The 18729-nt window shown below is 40.6% G+C and overlaps 1 protein-coding gene across 1 annotated transcript in view; it reads right to left on the reverse strand.

Moving 5' to 3' along the window:
- The window catches only part of SCIN (scinderin), a gene marked incomplete at both ends in the record, with an annotated part of 52128 nt that overhangs the window by 21615 nt on the left and 11784 nt on the right, over nucleotides 1-18729 (reverse strand). The window contains one exon of the mRNA XM_082304033.1: nucleotides 9453-9602. Within this exon, the coding sequence (XP_082160159.1) occupies nucleotides 9453-9602 (150 nt within the window). The remainder of the gene's footprint in view (nucleotides 1-9452; nucleotides 9603-18729) is intronic.

The raw sequence follows: 18729 nt of genomic DNA on the forward strand, positions 1-18729 counted from the left end.
CCTTTCTATCCCATTTTTTTACCTTACTCCTTTGTTACATCCTCCTCTGATGCCAGCACAGGTATTAGAAATGAGACCCAAATCCTGCAGAGACTTGCACATGTGCTTGAGATGCCTGTTTTTTCTGCTTTATTGGGACATAAAGTTAGGCACATACTGAAGTCTTTGTAGCTTTGCAGATCTCGGTTTGAAAGCCTTGTGGATAAAAAAAACATATGCTGCATGACAGTGAGTGCTTAAGTGTTGGAAAATAATGGAAATAAATCAGTAACTAATGCCAACAGGGAGCCTCAGACACAAAGAATATTTATCTGCTAAAATCCACAAAAATCCCAGCTTTTCATTTCTTAAGTGTGTCCACTTTTGTAGCAGGTCATTTGCAGTGCCACCATGCGGGCTGGTCCTGAGGCTGTGGCAGGCTGGACCATATCAATATTGGGGTAAAAAGAGCAGTATGGCAAATACTCTGTGAAGCTTGAAGCAGCGGGGAATGAGCTGGAGGCAGCAGCAGGTGACGGGCAGCCAGCGACCCTGCTAGAAAACCAGTGTTCCCAGGGGATCTATAGTGGCTGGAGGGATAGGCAGGCAGCCATAATACATAGCGGCATCAGGGGGAGCAGAGGAAGCTGCAGGGAGCAGAGGGAGCTGCAGCAAGGTGTTTTAGCACTCAGTCCATGAGATGGGAAGGTGGAAAATGATACTCAGGGCACTGAAATATTTTCCCAGTGCACCACTGGCTGTATTCACAAGCTCAGAAATTCTAGTCCCATACAGCCCGATAGATGAGGTATGCCAGGGGATCCTCTTTGGTATGACACTCCTGCATCCAAGATAGAGCACAGATTTGGACTCTAATGTTTAAGAAAGCAAATCAGAGAGGATTTTGATAGATTTTCTCTAACGCCTCCTGCTGAATCTTGAAATAAATTAAATATTTATTTGGACAGAAAAAGAGAGAGAGCAAGAACGTTTCTTTCATCTGGTTGTATAGGAGATACAACTTGCTTAGCTCTTTGAAAATCACTTCCTCCTGCTAGTTTAGGTGCCCTCCACTAACTGATTTCTGTTTTTAAGTTCCTACACTTCCTCAAATTTTGTGTCAAGGAGCCAAAATGTTCAACAAAGAGGCTATGATTCACAGCTCTTAAAAACCAGAAGTTGCAGCATTGATTACTGCAATGTTTAAATCCATCTTGTGTAATTTTATCTACCTCTTGTTTTTACAGGCAAAGCCAGGTAGTATTAAAGTCATAGGCAGTTATGTAAGCAAAAGACCTGGCCTTAATAACCTGCTTTGCAGTAAACACAATAATTATATTTACATATTTCTTCAGTGTTACGCACTCGGTGGTGGTAGAAATACTGAACTGATCCCACAACACATGGAACAGTTTCTTCTATCCAGCTGTTCTTCACCCTTGCCCAGATGTGAGAGGACTTTTACTCTAGTGTTATATGGCCTGGATAGGGAACAGCAATCTGTGCATATGCAGACCCCTCTGAAAAAAAGCTCCAAAGTTTTCCTCCCTGAGCCCTTCCTGCACTGCAGAACTTTCACTAAAGAAAATTCAAAGGCAACCTTGAGCAGAGATCCCTTGAGAGTTGCTCTGCACAGAGGTTGGGATGAGGCAGACCTGGTGGGGAAAAAAAAAGAAAAAGAAAAAAAAGTTTCCTTTCAAGGTGTATTTGTCTTGGGGAGATGTGGGATTCCAGAACAGCATATGTCTGAGCTTTTTATACAGCAAGGAAACTCTGCCCTTTCAGTTCTTCTCCATGAAATCCCCCCGTTGCTAGAAAGTACATGGAAATAACTGCTAACAACTCCATGTGGAGATAACTGCTAACAACTCTTTTCTTTGGCCTTGTCTTCTTAATGATGCTCATTTAATAACTGAAAATTATAGTGGGTTTTCATCAATAGATTTCTTGATAGTCTAGCACAGAAAGGAAAAAAGCCATTACAAACTCTTAATATTCTAACATGTAATTATAAGATTGTAATCAACTAACGTGGTAACCCTGCAAGCGCTACAGCTGAAGAAAACAGAACAAAGATGAGTGGTTTTCTCATCCACAAGAATGCAAACAAGACACGTTGTAATTTAATTGCAAGCATTCGCAGAAATTCATTATGATTTTAGAAATCACTAAAATACCTAGTATAGAAGCATCTTTCCCAGCATAAGAAATTAGGTTTTCAACCATCTATTATTAGAGCTGTTCATAAACGATTTAGTTCATGCCATGCAGTACAATATGCCTGAAGATTTTCCGAAGGAAATTTCTAATGCAGGCACTGAAATTAGTATTTAGAGACTTAATTAAAAGCCCGACTTTCAGATGTACTTGCCACCTGCAGCTCCTATTCAGTTCACTGTCATTTAAGTACCTGGCTTCAGGCAGCCAAGATTGAAAACTGCAGCTTGAAGAACATTACGGGTAACTCACAACGTTGCTGAAGAGTCCTCCTCCTACCCTCTGCTGTTCTCGGGCAAAACCCCTGATGATTTTCTACCTGGGCCTGGGGAAAACAGTGGGCCAAATGCTCAGCTGGTGCGAAGCAGCTAAGCTATACTGAAATCCAAGCCATGTGTGTTTTGTCTGAGTACAGGTTTCCTAATTAAGTCCTTTAAATGGAAATTTATTTCAAGAAAAAGGACTGTCCTTAATGAAGGAGATGATACACTCAGTAATTAGAAAGAAAACAGGACTCCTGGTTTTGACAGCTTGATACTGGCTCCCTGCAGAGCAAGGGGTTTGTACTTTGTATCCACATTCATAGCCCATCAAAAATTTTAATTAAACAGTGTAATGATTAATAAACTTCCACTCCTCAGATTGGACAGATGTTGCTGTGAAACGCATGTATAGTATTTTTCTCCCTGGACTATTTTGCATTCACACCCTACAAACTCTTACTGTTCAAAATGGGAAGACCCAAATTGCGTTCTTGCTGACACGTGCATATATCCAAAACCATTCCAGTGAAGAAGTGTATTTGTTTTCCTGAGGGGTAAATTTGACCCATAGTTTCAAAGCAGCCTGAGAAAGCTGTCTGTTCATCTGAGTAGCTTATGCAACTACAGCTAGTAACTACAGCTAGTAGCTTTCTATTTTCTGTCCATTAGCTTTCCTAAGTCTTTGCATTCTCATGAAAATGTATTTAACTTCTGTGTGTGTCTGACTGCATAGCTGAGTTTTTGCACTGGGAACTGGTACAATTTCCATTGTCCTCATCCCTCTCTCAATGCATTCATTTTTCTTCGTACGTGACCGTTCAATACTGCCTCTGCCCTGGGACTGAAATTAATTTCTAGTATTTATTTCACAAAAATCCCTGAAAGCTTGTCCATTTTTTCCCAACTGCCCTAATTTAGATAATAAAAGATACTACTTTGGCTTACGTATTCCCAAAGCCATGCATATTTTGGCCTAATGTGACTTTATTAGTGTATTTTCATATTGGGCATTTTCTTGCTAGTGAACAGGTCAGGCTGGACCATAATAGTTACATGCAATTCATAGCATATGAATTCATAGCATTTGAGTAAAACTGTGTACAAGCTACACAATTAAACAATTGTTTAATCCCTAACAAATGCATGGAATTTGATTACGCCGCCTCCTCCTCCTCCTGCGTCGCCCTCACCCCCACTGTTCCTCCACTCCTCTGTACACAAAACAAATAAACCTCTCCTTAGCATGACTTGACCTCAACCAAATGCAAGGGAACAAGAAGAAATGCAAATGTTATGAGAGCAGCAATAGCAATTTTTGCTTTTACAGAGTTGTGATAGCAGCTCTTGCTGTGATACTCTTACTGGCTCTGGGAAAGGAGCAGGTACCAAACCGGTGGGGCATGCACTGCTCTTCGAGCCTTATGCAATGGTCCATGTGACAGGACCAGAGGCTGCAGGAACCTGCCTAGCTCCTTCAGAGAAGCACGCCTTTGCACTGTCAAACCCATTTATGCTAGTCACAAGTCACAGCAAGCCTTAGTTTTTCCCAGCTACCTCACTGTGCTGCCCTTGGAAATTATCTTCGTTCCGTAGCAAATAATTTTTAAGGGCTTGAATTTAACAAGAAAGGAGAGAGTGGTCCTGCTCTTCTGTCCATATGCCTAGACACTTATCCAGCTAATTTAAGGTTTACTGGAGCTTGACGTTGTGGTGATATTTACATTATTTGAGTCTCTAGAGAAGCAGCCTCTGTAACTTGCATTTGCGATGGGCTCTTCTTATTTTCTGTGCTCTTGAGATTTTATCCACATGACTGAGTTAGCACTATGTAGTGCTACCAGTCCCTTTCCAGTTACAGAGGTAGAAAGGGGTGGCTGGCTGTAATATCATCAAACCATTTGCATACCTCTGTGCATAGTATTTATTCACACCACAAGCAAAAACAATCATCACTGAACACAATGGCATTCAGGAATTCTCAGGATTAAGCATTTCTTAGGAGCTTGAAAAAAAAAAAGGAGGGAGGAGAAAGGCTGCGTTATCAGAAAGGAGGAAGAGGTTCCCTCTGTTGCTCAATATTTAAACTAGCTGAATATTTACGCAAGTATTTTATGAGAAGTGAGTTTGCACTCACCTGTTGTAAGGCCACTAGAACTCTAACAAAACCATAACTCGGCATATAGCAACTGCAAATGCCGAGTACACAAAAGTTGTGGCATTTTTTGCTTAAAGGCAGAAGAGTAATTTCAAAGATGCATACTAACATGATCCTTCATTTTCTTGTTGTTTTAGACCTCAGCAGTCACATTTCTCAGGTTTCATTTTTCAGCCATGACATCAAAAACCTTTACAAAAATGAAAGAAAAGCCAAAAGCCTCAGCAGTAAAAACTGCACCAACCACAGGCAAGCAAGAGCTTCAGTTTTAAGTGAGTCATTTGTGGGGAAACAATAAAACAGTGCCAAGAATCAGACACTTTTGACTGCATAGAAAACAAGAACCATCCTGAAAAGCATTAGCTGAGCACTTCATGATTAAGTAGAAGGGACAGATGCAGGCTCAATACTTAGTTTAGTTAAAACTCAGTTTATCTTACTTTTTCATTGGCTCTTTTATACCTTGCAGACAGACTGTCACAACTGCCTGAGATACTTAAAATCTATCATAGGGAGATGAATCTATGTAGTCAGAACAGTATCTAATATTTCAAATTACACAAATATAGTAAAACAAATATACTAAGACTCTCTCTTCCTCTCCTACTTCATCTCTAGAGCTTTGATACCAGATCAAGGTGTTGGTGCGCTACGCATGGAGGACTGGATGCTGTGCATCTTTCCCTTGGGTGCCTCAGAACTGAATTTCTGTGTTTCCTGCATTACTGCAACCAGCTTCATCTTGCTGAATGACTAGAAAACTTCACAAAACCAGACATTTCTGATTCCTTGTTTCTCCAATTTGCCATTGCTCTGAAAGCAGAGGCACAGCTTACGTGTTCACTTGCCAAACAGTGGACAACTTCACTGGAGAAAGGAAATAGGGTACCTCAGTCATTCACTCATCCCACTCACCATTTCCCACAATGCTGAATAATGAGATCATGGAAAATTATTTTTAAAATTTAGCTTCCCCGGTTTGGTCCTCTCTTCAGAATTAGAACAGAGATTCCAAGTACAATTAGAAAATTGTCCATCCTGAGCACAGCTACCTGTTACTGCGGCTGCTCTCTCAGACCTCGGTGATCTCGGTGATCCCTTGGGTATACAAACACTGTGCTGTGAGATCTCTGCTTACCGTTGCAAGCAGTCAGAAGGACAAGCATCAGTGTCGGTGCAGTCGGCCCAAGGGGGTTTCCGACAGGGCCAACAACTGACCCTACAAGATTTTGGTCCTAGGTTAGCTTTGAAACCATATATCTAGTGTTCCTTTTTGTTAAAGAAAAAAAAAAAAGAAGTGTAGTTAGCTCTAACCCTAACGTGGTCACTCTAGAACAACCAAACTGACTCAAGCATTGCTAAGACCTATTTTTGGAGGTCCCATGCAGATGAAAAACTTCCTGTAACACAATTTGAACCTTCCGGCCTAAGATTCAGCAGAATGAGTAACTCCGTCCAGCTGTTTACATGTGAAAATCAGAGCAGAGTTGGCATTTGGTGAATTTTACTATGGGCAGCTGCGACTGTGGAGACCAGGCACAGTTACTGAGCATCAACTGCAGCAATTTGTCCACAGTGGTCAGTTTATTTTTTAAATTTCCAAGGCAGCAACCCTATACAGCACTGCTTATTTAAACCTGCCAGTCAGTACCTCACCTAAAGTGCAAACATGGAGGTGAAACTAGGTGGATTAAATACCTTTGACGTGCTTGCACAGAAAGTTTCTGCCTCGTCTTCACAGTCAAAGAGTTCTTATGAGAATGAGAGACCTTCTGTGTACCCACTGCAGGTCTGAGCTTTCCAGACATGCTGTGTTTCCAGAGTGCGAGCACAGGACTGTCACTGTGTGTTCCCAAGTGGCCCCTGGTCACTACAGCAGATGAAAACAGGGCTTGCCACTGTCAAAACTACTCATGTACCCAGCTTCTAGCCACTCTCCTTTCCTAGGGCAAGTGAGCTGTATCATGCTAGCCTGCCACCACAATTCATCCAGCCCTACAGCATGCTCCAGACAATTCTCTCCAATGGGCAAATTATTCAAGCAGTGCCATCCTGTTCCCAGGTCCTTGCTAAAAATGGTAGTTGGGAGCAGGCAATCACCCTTGTCAGACTAGTTCACCTCACTCCCAGCTCCCCAGCTCCCAATGGCAAAGCGCGCTGGCCAGGAAACACCAGCCCAGCACGGCCACTGCAGCCTCTGCTAATCCCATAGTGGGAGAGGAGAAGTCTGGCAGGGTTTGTTGAATCAGCCTGTGTGTCTTGCCTCAATGGTGGGGTGTAGTTTTGCTTTACTGGCTGGGAGTCACGGCTCTGTGTTCACGGCGCAGGGATAAGATCACTATCAGCTCTTTATACTGGTACTTGTGGTGGGTAGGTCAGCCTCTGCCTGGTGAACACTTTTCTAGCAGTGCTGCACAAGCAGGTTAAGCCAGAAGCAGATGTATTTCTAGCTCACACGAGGGGAATTCATTCCTGACATTTATCAGAGGAGATAATTTTAGGAAATCTCGTTCTGATTTCAGTGACATACCAGGTGACAAAATGAATATTAAAAGGACATAATTCTTTTCACTAGAAAATAAATCAACCTTTTTCTAAGAAAGCTGGAGATGGCAAAAATCCATCCTTCCTGATGCAGAAGGAAGAAACAAGCACAATGCTAGTTTCAGAGCAGCCAGCCTGGGCAAGCACTACAGCAAGTTACAGACAATTTTGTGGCAGCAAGGAGATATCAAAATGAAGAACAGCAGGACCTGGACGCAATCTGAGCAGGAACAGGTATTAACAGTTGTTATATGTTTGTGAGGTTAACTACTCTCCTGGCTTATTAGCAGCACATTTCAGAGCTTGGACTGGGACAGCCGTGGCTGAGCTGCAGACCCCGTTATGTGAGCAGCACTTCCAAAAGCAACGCTACCCAGCATTATGCAGGCTAGAAGGTAAGCCCTGGCTGCTGACAAACTCACTCAAATCAGGCTCGTTACAGTGGTGGCAATAAGAGCCAGGAACCTACTTTTATTGAACTACCCATTTTTCTTCCCTCTATATTCACAGCCAAAAGGAAAAGCAGAAACTTCATACATTGCTGAGCAAGTGAAGAAAAGATTTATTCCCTGATAAAATAACAATGTACTACAGGATCAAAATGCAGCCTTGGCGTTTTTCCTGCTCTTAATCATGTGTCAAGGTTGCTACAAAACAACAGTTGCACGCAGCTGAAAAAGTCTGGCCAACAGATGCAGGGGCGAGGCCAGCATATCCCTGCCGCTCGCAGCCTGTCATGGGGAGGAGGCAGCCAGCCTCCTGACAGCCATCCCTGCAGCGGCCCGTGTCCTTGCTGTTGGCGGCACAGAAATCTGACTTTGCATCTGCATCTGTACCTTAGTCGGATAAGAGGTGCAAAGTGCAGCTGTTCTGATCAATGCTCCCAACTCACACGTGAGCTTACTGGAAACCCCACGCAGAGCCTCGAGCGGTAACCCCGGGATGGGCTTGGCAGTAGGAGGCTGCTCCCAGGGGACAGCGCCAGCAGGTTCCCACAGTGCCACTCAGCTGTGGCCCGCAGCAGGCTGCAACCCAATACCGTGATTCAAATAAGGAGCAGGAGGCTGGCCTACAATTGTCAACCTGTGCTCTTTTCATAAAAATTACAGGTGTAAAACACGTGCCACATAAGAGCTGGTATGAGAAGTCTGTACAAGGAAGTAAAAAGCCAGAGAGAGGATTGGGTTTTTTTTCCTTCAAAAATCTCTGGTGCACTGGGTGCCACCTCCCCTACTTCTGAGCACAGCCACATCTGTACTCACACCCACAGGCAAAAAGTCTTTGCAAGCAGGTGGACAGATTGTCCAAAGGTGTCATCACAGCTAGCACGGCCAAGGGCTGGTGGCTCAGCACCTGGCACGTTTTGCTGCTTAGGCAATAACTAGTTATACTCCATGTGAAAAAACTGAATGTAAGCACTATCAAAAATAATGGCATACCTGCATGTACCATTAGCATTACTTCCTGAAGATAATATGGTACAAGTTAATATTCTAATTGTACATTTTCCATTTTATTGAAGCACTGCTTTATAACCCTGCTTCCTTCTTCCTTCTTTTTAGAGAATGAAGGGGAAAAGCTTAATTTAGCATGCAAATGCCAGGTAACAATGCTTTTATTAATATGTGGCCTCCAACAACTCAGTGCTTGATAATTTTTTCAAGATCTGAAAACTCCATAAATAATTGAGAATTTTTTTTTTTTGCACTCTACTTTGATCAGCTCAGTTCTGAAATCTGATTTCTGTTTTTTGAATAAATGGTTAAACTTTCTAAACATATGAGGAAGGGTCTCACTAGGGTTACTAGAGGCTAGGTGCATAGAGGTTTGCAGTAGAAGTGGTGATGCAAAGCAGTGTGCTTGGCCCCATGCATCTCCATGCAATTTGCTACACTTGTTGACATCCTAGACACAGTAATTCTATGTACTTCCTCCTGTTTGGTGCTGTCCCACCTTGATGCTGCTGTTTCCTCATACAGAGCAGCAGATAGTGTGGTTCAGGTATGAGCTCTGCTGTTAATTCAGTCACCCGACAGCTAATTCAAAAAAGCAAACATTTAGTTCTTAAAAAAGTATTCTCAGATGATTGATTATCTCAGACTTTACCTCCCAATAAACTTACTACGGCTTGGATAAGGAGGGAAAAGAAGTATAAACTGGCCTACCATAACCTAAATCTGAGTTCCTGGATTCCTTGAAGAACATAAAGTTTGAGCCCAATCCTATTTAGTTCCCGAGGTGTAAATGCATTTTATTCACAGCTATGTCAGTAACTGGTATGCATATTACAATACCTCTATGAGCTGGTCTGGTTCACTCCCTTCTTCCACGGTAATTAATGTAGACCTTCCATTTCGTTCATTGTCCCGAATGCCAACAGCAACTTGAGTAGCCTTCAGCCTCTCATATTTATTGCATGATGAGCCACACCACTGATAGATTTCCTAAAATAATTAAAAGCACACACATTAGCAATGAGATTCAACACTGAGCAAAATTATGAAATTAATATTTTATTAATAATTATCTTACTGGATCTAAACCATCAGAACATCAGTGAAGCTACGTCTTTCAGAAATACCTTCCAGAAGAGATATGCTAAGTCACCTAGATATTTGTAGTATGTAAGATATTTATGTAATGTAATTTAGCATCCACATATTAGGAGATCACTCGATCTCAGAATAGTCAGAGTTTTGTTTTGACTGAGTTTTATCCCAAATACAGATATATCTTCAGCTATCTAAAGAACCTGAAACTCCTAAATTTTCTACTTCAAATTGTTTTTATTTTATATCTGGCAGTTCCTCTTCTATGCTACTTCAGCAGTGCTGGTTCTCATCTGTGGCAAGAAACAAAGTAATTTCAAAATCTCAAGGAAAACCCTGGCTGTATCTGCTACTCAAAGGTAAAGTTAGATCTTTCAATCCAGGTTTTATTTTGATGACTCTTTGCTGTATAATAATATTTGCCATGCACTCTGCTGCATGAAACCACAAAACCAGCTCAAGTGCAAACGGATAACACAGGTGTTTTCAATAAAAAGTCTTCTTCACTGGAAGATTTTTACTCAGTGTACAGCTGATCCAATGCTTATAAAAGTTTATTAACCTCAGATTAATGCAAGCCCTTCCAACTGTAGTTATCACAGATGTCTTTATAAATTACTTGTAAAGATTTACAGATCAGGAATATGCAGTTTTTCTGGTCAGTTAAACCACCAAATTTCTCCCCAGCAGAAGATTAACATATCCCTGGTCCCCCTTCCTGCCTCAGAAACTGACCAAAATAAAGACAAGAGACACATCTGTAAAAGATGCCTCCATTCAGGAAATGCAGCAGCTAGGAGTCAGCTGCTGCCACAGGGGCAACCCACCCATCGTGGTTGCCACCTTTACAAGGAGCTCCTCAGACACTGCAGCAACGGCTCTTCGCATTGAGGAGCGAGCACTCTGGTGGCAGTAGCCCACTCTTAGATATCATCTTATGGGCCTTCAAGGCCTTCCTCTTATCTGGATGAATAGGTAGCGAACAGGTATGCCCTGCACATGACAGGGGAAGCACAATTCAACCAGAATGGAGCATGTTCCCAAGGCACCTCTCAGGAAGGAGCGCCAACAGAACCAGCCTCCTAACGGAACAGGTCACCTAATCCAGTCACACCACAGACCAAGGACCCCCAGTTTTGGCAAGTCCCATTATTCATCCTGAATGCAAAGCATTTCAGAATAAAGAATTTAGATTTCAGTCTCAATGCAAATTACTAAGAAGAGGCAGAACATAAGCTGCAGAGGCGCTAGAGGCTGAGCTGGAAGGAGCTAGTCAAAGGAAATTAATCAGCTTGGCTGGTTGCTTTTTTCCTCCCCTCCCTTCTTCTGGAAGAAAGTAATTTGATTCTTCTTCACATGATTCTATCAAATAGCCCAAATAGTAGAGCAATAAAGGTACACAGTCATTTTCAACTTCAAAAAAGGTTGAAGTGGTTTGTGTTCATGTACAATGCAGAAAAAGATTTAATCGGAGCCCTCACTAAGTAAATTAGTGGGGGTCTTAGTTTTACAATGTATATACAACTCTACAAAACTTAGATTTCGGATGAAAACCTGTTTCATTCAAAAAAAGCTTTTTAAGCTATTTCAGCTGACCACTACTGTTATTTAATAGTACTGGAAATGGTGGCTTGAGACAAATGAGAGATGAAGTACAGCTTCTCAGCACTATCAGATGCAAACTTTCAGAAGACAGCTAACATTGATGCTGTCGGCACGCAAAACAGTGCTAGTAACTTCTGATATTTACTTTTCACCAGCTTGGACACACACACAAAAAAAATCCTCACTCAGTGATCTCACAGCCAAGTTCCCTTCCCTTTGGAAGCATCCTTCAAAGACAAAGTTTTAAGCTTACGTCAGGATTACACAAATTCCCAGAACTGGATCCCTTTCAACTTGCAGATGTTCTGCAGTGAAAGCTGTGAGGTTTTCAGCTTGCCTTTACCAACTTGACTGTAGGCTTAAGACAAGAAAAAAAAACCTGCTTCCAAGTTCTAGTTTAAATACTGTCAGCTTACTAAGTATCCAGAATCTGGAGGCACACTTGGCTTCAGGTCTGAACCTTATCTTAAATCTGACTTTCTACATCACCATGGGAAAAGAAAATATCTGTGCATACTTGGGGAAACAGAATTTTCTAAAAAATTAATGAAAGACTGCCTTGAGTGTGTAGAAAGTCAAAAGTTTCAACTTGAGAGCAGATTTTTTAATATAGTTATTATGGCCATGCACTGCTTCAGCCATCTTCTCCCAAATTTTGGGAGACTTCCCAAAACACAGACTCCTTTAGTTTCTGAGAATTTCAGCACTCAAACTTACTCATTCTCCTCTTGGCCTACCTCCTACTAATTGAGCTTATTTGAAATTATGTGAGAAAACAGGAGTCACTAGAGATATAGCAGCAATAAACAGGAATTCTTTATTTCCCACAGTCTATAGAAGCAATAAGGAAGAGGAAGAAGAAAAATATAGAGTATTAGCTGAAGAGGTTAGGCAGCTATTGCCTTATCTCAGTGTGTATCCTGCTGTCATGGTTTAACCTGGCAGGCAGCTAAACACCACACAGCTTTTGCTCGCTCCTCCCCCAGTGGGATGGGGGAGAGAATCGGAAAAAAGGTAAAGCTCGTGGGTTGAGATAAAGACAATTCAATAGGACAGAAAAGGAAGAGAAAATAATAATAATGATAGAAGAATATTAAAAACAAGTGATGCACAATGCCATTGCTCACCACCCTCTGACCGATGCCCAGCCAGTTCCTGAGCAGCGGCCCTGTCCCCCCAGCCAGCCTCCCCAGAGGGAGTTCAGTTCCAGTTGTACGTGTCAGCCTTCTCTTGGTCTTTTGGTAACTGGCCATGCAACCTCAAACAAGTATTCTTATCTACAAAATGAATAGTATTTACTGTACTGACCACAAAGGATATTGTGAGACTTAAATTGTCACTGCAAATTACAAAGACCTTTACTTCTCAGACAATAAATTCACATTTTCTTTTCTTAGCATCTCCTAAAGGTCCCACTGCACAGGGCACCCTAGCTACCCCGCATTCACAGCATATTCTCCCAGTTTGCCTTCAGTCAGCAAGTGACTAAACTGAGCTCTCCTACAGTCCGCTGGCTCTAGGCTTCAAATCAGGCTGAGGAAGGAGAAAGATCTTTAAAAATCTACAGTAATGGATTTCAGATTTTTTGATTTGCAGACTTCATTATTTTCCTTATGGAGTCCACATTCCTAAACTGTAGAAACATTCCCACAAAATAATGTGGTCTAAATACTTTTATCCTAAACTAAAATAAATAAATATGAAATTTTGTTAGCTGTAACCTTGAGAAACCTTGTGTGGTAATGTTTTCTCCTGCCGCGTAAAAAAACTTGAATGAATAAGCAGTGTCTGAAAACATCCTTGATCTGGAGTTCACATGCATGAGCCACACCATTCCTATGAGCTCCATCTTCCCTGGTTATTTAAAAAAATACTGATTTTAAAAGCTAGAGAAACAAGAATCTGACTCTTTTCAGCACTAGAGAATAAAGACACTGTTCTTTATTGAAACTCTGAAAGCTAAACTTCACGTACTGTATAATCTAATAGAAGGAAGTGAGCAGCCACAAGTCATGACAGTGTCCCAAAGTAAATAATATTTTACTGTATTTACTATGAGCACTAAACAAATATCTTAAGCATTCAGTGCTATAAGCTTTCAGGAGCTTCGATTTAGTTAATTTTCTCTTCTGAAGTAAAATCATCTTCTCAATTATTTTTAAATGTATCTAATTTTGAGGCCTGATGATACAAGTTCAGCTAGATATTTAAAAGTTTGTCTTCCTGATCTAACATCCATTTTAATCTCTAGGCAGATTGAGTTTTTAACAATTTAAAGCCAGAAAAAGAGATTTTTAAAGGTTAAAGCCACTTCTTGCCAAGGCTACTATTTAGATCTGGATTTACCTGAAATACAGTCAGCTACTTATTTAACCATGTCCAACAGACCACCGAGATTTTGGCTTGTATTTTATTATTCATGTATTTATTTTTAGACATAGATATATATATATATATATATAGAAAGTGCTCAGCTGGGGCCATAATATGGTATTTAGCTTTAGCTCACTCAGTGCTTTCACAATTTCTTAGCTGTACTACACCTTCACTATTTTTAGGCTTGTTTTGCTAACCTTATTTTGAATTGGCGGGCTGACAAAAAATGTTTCCATTAAATGAAAATAGATTTCAAGTGTTCGCTCCCGTCAAAAAAAAAGGAACTTCATTCATCAGTAATTCCTGTGCCAAGCCCAGTTTATTTTCAGAAGTTTGTACTAGCAGTATTTTTTTTTTTTAATCTCTTTAACAGAGTTTGAGAGAGATGCTATGGAAGAGAGCTATTCTGCTACCTGATATTAATGGTTGTTGATATCAACATACTTGTCAGATCACAGTGGGACAATTAGCAGCTGAGAGTGAGAAAATGTTATCTTGAATAATCATGATGACCACGCTAGAGCTCCTGGGAACGCAAACTAGGTCTATGCCATGCACGCTGCAGTCATAGCAAGGTGTCTCCTTGTCTGCACGTTTTGGAGACACAGTTTGGTCTTCCAGTTATAGAGTAGCAGGATTCACTGTTTTATTCCTGATAGCTTCTGGCCTGCAGAGTGACCTTGAGCAAGTCACATGAGATTCCTACAGCACATTAAAAATGATCCAACATTTAGCTTCTGTATAGAAGTGTGTGGCAGGATGATTATGCATGGCTCCTGTGTAACTCTGAGTACCTTGGCACTTCTCCCTGAATGGAGGGGGCTTGTGAAAGTACACCTCCTGCCTTCCTGCTCCAGCCCCAAATGGCATGTAGAGCAAGAGAAGGAAAAACAAACAAAAAAATTGGCTTATTTCACAAGTGACATAAAAACAAATTTTCCCTTCTAACACATACCCACCTCTGTATTCAACTGGCAGCCTGCTCAGTTTGGAGGCAAATGAAAATACACTTGCATCCTGGTGTCTTTTCTGTGAATCTTAGCTAGGACAATGAAAGCAAAAGCCAAGAAGCTTAAATCTGTGAAGAACTCACAGTTTTGTTCTAGTTACAAACATGTCCTGAACATACAAGTGTTTTAAACCTATATCTTTGTTGAAATATATAGTAATTTCCAGGCCCATACTGTAATTGCTGATTTGCATTCTCTTACATGAAGAGACATTAAAAACCTAAACAAATTAAATAGGTTTCAAAACTCTAATTTGAAGCAAATTTGTTGCGAAACTTCAATTTTCATAGAAAATAACAGTGAAATGTTTAAGTGATTAAGTCTCACTAATCTTAAAATATTAAAATAAAAAAATTAAGCTTTCATTAAGGAAAGACTTTAAGCCAAGTATTGCAAGCTGGTGTGCCTCCATTCTTTGTTGGCAGGCCCTGATGCACCCTAAACCTGTCCACCTTTGCCTGCATCTACACCAGAACATGCTCCCAGAATGTAATTGCACCTCAATTAAAAAAAAAAACTTACTGCTTTTAGTTGAGAGTCAGCTAAATCTGTAGTGTGGATCCTGTCATGTCAACATGACGTAACTTATGCTGACTTAATAATGTATGCCAGTCAGGATGTTGTCTTCTGTTTCTATAAACCGCAACATTAGGTACAGAGGCACGGCTATGAAGCAGAGGGGCTTAGTGCAAAAAAGTTTCACTCATGTGAAACACCATACCACGTTCTCTTTACCCCCACAACTCCTACAAAAGGGCTAAAAGCAAGAAAAGAAGGTTTGTAAAGTTATTACTGCCTTAATTCTTCTCTTCTCTTTGGCTTAGCTGCTTCTGTTTATTAGATAGAAGCAGATCAGAGCCTGGGCAAAGAACCACATCACAGAAAGCCACTGTAGTGGTTTCACAGTGGGTAGGTAGAAGAAAGGCTGATGAGGCTTGTAAAGAAAGGTGAGTCAGGAGGAGAGAAGCTGTTATGCAGGAGTGCCCAAAGAAGCCTGCACTCTTAACGCTCACATTTGAGTGAACCTAAGATACCACTTCTTGAGGGAAGTAGAAAAAAAACTAGCAAAGCTAGAGGCAGATTGAACATGCACGAATATTGGCAAAGATTTTACACATAACTTGTCATGCTGCTATCAAAATAATTGGCATGCACTCAGCTGAGACTCCATTCATTCTCTTCATGGTCATTAATAAACAGCTGTTCTGATAAGGCAAGAGTTCATTTTAGCTGAAACTGTTCTTTGTTAAAGTCTAGCCTCTTAAATTAAAGTTAACAGATATAAAGGAAAAATGCCAATACAAAATACAAATAGACTTGGAAAAAAGTTCTTATATGAACTGCAAGCAATGGAAATGCTTCCAATGCCTTCGATTCTCAGTAAAAGTATCTGTAAAACAAATGCACGTTACCTTGGTGTTTGTAATTCAAACACCAAGTTTTTGGAAATAAACCAGAGAGCTGTAAAGCAAGAGTGTGGAGCTTTTTTTTTTTTTTTTTTTTAGGTAAAAAAAAGAGTGCTAAATCAAGAAAACAAAGTCCAAATGGTGGGGAAAATAACTGAACAGTAAAACTGAATAAAAGTGACTAGGATACATCCTTTTGGTCACTTCACTGACATTTAGTTTTTTTAGGAACTGACATATGTATTAAGAAGAATGTTGGGATTGAACCAAGTTAATAGAGGCTTCTGGAGACTTTTTTCTCCTTAAAATATTCAATGTTTTTTCCTGTCTTGCCTGTTGAATTCTTAATACAGGCAGGGAAAAGAAGAAAAAAAAAAATCATTGCACATATTCATCAAACCTGCCTTTTACATTTGTTGAAACTGTAATACAGTGAACCATTGAAAGTTGTGGAGTTTTGATAATCCAAAACAAACTCTGAATTCATTCAGCCAGAATACTGCTGAGGCCACCACGAGCCTGGTCCTGGTATAATTACAACAGTGTCTTTGTAACCAGTCTTGGAGTCTCCCACTTGATTCAACTGGAACAAATTGTCAGAATAAAAATAAGTCAGATGTACCACAGTCATACACTTACTACATTCATTTTTCCTCTCACACCTGTTTTGCCAGTATATTCTAAGAATAGCTGTTGCTATACCACAGTGCATTAAAGGGTGAGTACCAGGAGGATATTCATTCTAAATAACAGCAGCTCAAGCAGCAAAATGTCTGAATTTTCCTACAGCATCAGGAAGAAAAGTAACCTATCTGAATCCTTGTGCATACATGTATGTCCTGTCCACCTGAAGCTTTAATGATGGTCTCTGTTTCAGCCACTTTTCTGCGTACAAGTCAGGGCAAGGGGAAGCTTTCCAGTCTGTAGAGTATGAAGGAAAACTACATATCCTGAATACTCTAACTGAAGGGGGGGGGGGGGGGGGGGGGAGGCTTAATATTTATTTTTCTCCATCTGATGACTTTGGGACTATAACAATTTCCAGAATGCTGGAGTTTACATTGCCGGAGCTGTAAAAATAACTCGTTCACAGATTTATAGAAAAATGAGATGCTTGCTTACTAAGATACACTGTGCATAGATATAAGCACATTTTTAAGCTGTTAGTAAGTCCATAAAGTTAATGAAGAACTAAACTGCTTTAGTTCTTCAAGCTCTGCTACTTGTTTGGCAAGTCCCTGCTACAGTACAAGTGATAGTTTAACTCTCAGCTGGGGGAAACTGGGGAAGAGGTTAGTTGTAGGAGAAACACATGAATGAAAATCATAGAAAAAGGACATAACTAGTTGGTTGTTAGTGCCAGGAAAAGCAACTAGAAAGAGAAACTTACAGTGATGAACACCAACGTGCAAGAATCTGCTCTTCCAGTCCTGTTTATTCCCAAACAGTAACCTTACTAAAGTGATTAATATTCTGATTGTGAACTGGTTTCTCTAAAGGAAGAGAAGCAAAGCCACCTAGAAGAGATAGTGCAGGAAAGAAGGCAGGGAGATTACAGAAGCAAGCAAAACTACAACTGTGCTTAAGGTTGCAATATGATGCTGAATCATACCCCGTAGTCATTATCATAAAGCAAGTATCTCTCCTCTTGGTCTTTTACTGTTATAAAGTAGAAGTTAATTTTCTTGTTGTAAACATAATTTAATCTATAGCAAGTTAACAGTTTTTATGAAAAGCAGCTGCCATAAAAAAGCCAGCCTTTTTGCTTGATGTATTTTTTCTAGTGTCTTTGTTCAAGACAGCAATCCTTTTGACATATCTATTATGTCAGGAGTTCAGGTAGGAACATACTGACAGATACATGATCACAACAGCTTTATTCAGTGTCATACTTTTGAGTTTTAACATCATAATTTTCACTTGTGATTCATGGAGCCCTTGAGAAGTACATACATTGATTGCTGAATGGCACAAGTAGTTTTTAAGCACATCACAGACTCTTAAATTTCAACCCAGCAACCTCTTAGCTGTTTATAAATCAGTTTATAAGCACCACTATAGGAATGGGAAGGATGGACAACTGAGTGCAGTTTACCTTCAGCCTTCACTTAACTTGAGATATAGTTATCACCTCACCGTCTGCATTCTTCTCTTGGGAAGAAGGGTAATGTTTCATTAGCAGAACTTTGATTGCACTGACAAAATTTTCCAGCCTCAATCAGGCCCAAGCTGAGAACTGCTTGGTACTTACCACACATTCTTCTCCCCCCTGCCCCTTATTTTAACAACTGTCTCCTAATTTCTCCCAGGAGGCCAAGTGGTATGCAGCCCTCTCCCTGCCCTCTGCAGTCACTTGGCTCATAACACTGCTGCTGCGTCCCATCAGGAGGGAAATCAGCCAGAGAGAACCAAATCTTACATTTTACAAAGCTCATTCTGAACAAATGCATAAAGAATATTTTTGCTGGTCGCTAAGGATACAACTTTAGACAGCCTTCATACAGCAGAGATTCCCAAACTGAGATGAGAAGCTTTCAGTAAAATCAGCTGATCACTTCATGTAGTTTTACTACTCTCATTACTTCTGCTCCATGTTTTGATAACTATCCAAATTATCAACACCTC

Source organism: Platalea leucorodia (genome assembly GCF_965183815.1).
Source record: "Platalea leucorodia genome assembly, chromosome: 1".
Lineage (NCBI taxonomy): Eukaryota > Metazoa > Chordata > Aves > Pelecaniformes > Threskiornithidae > Platalea > Platalea leucorodia.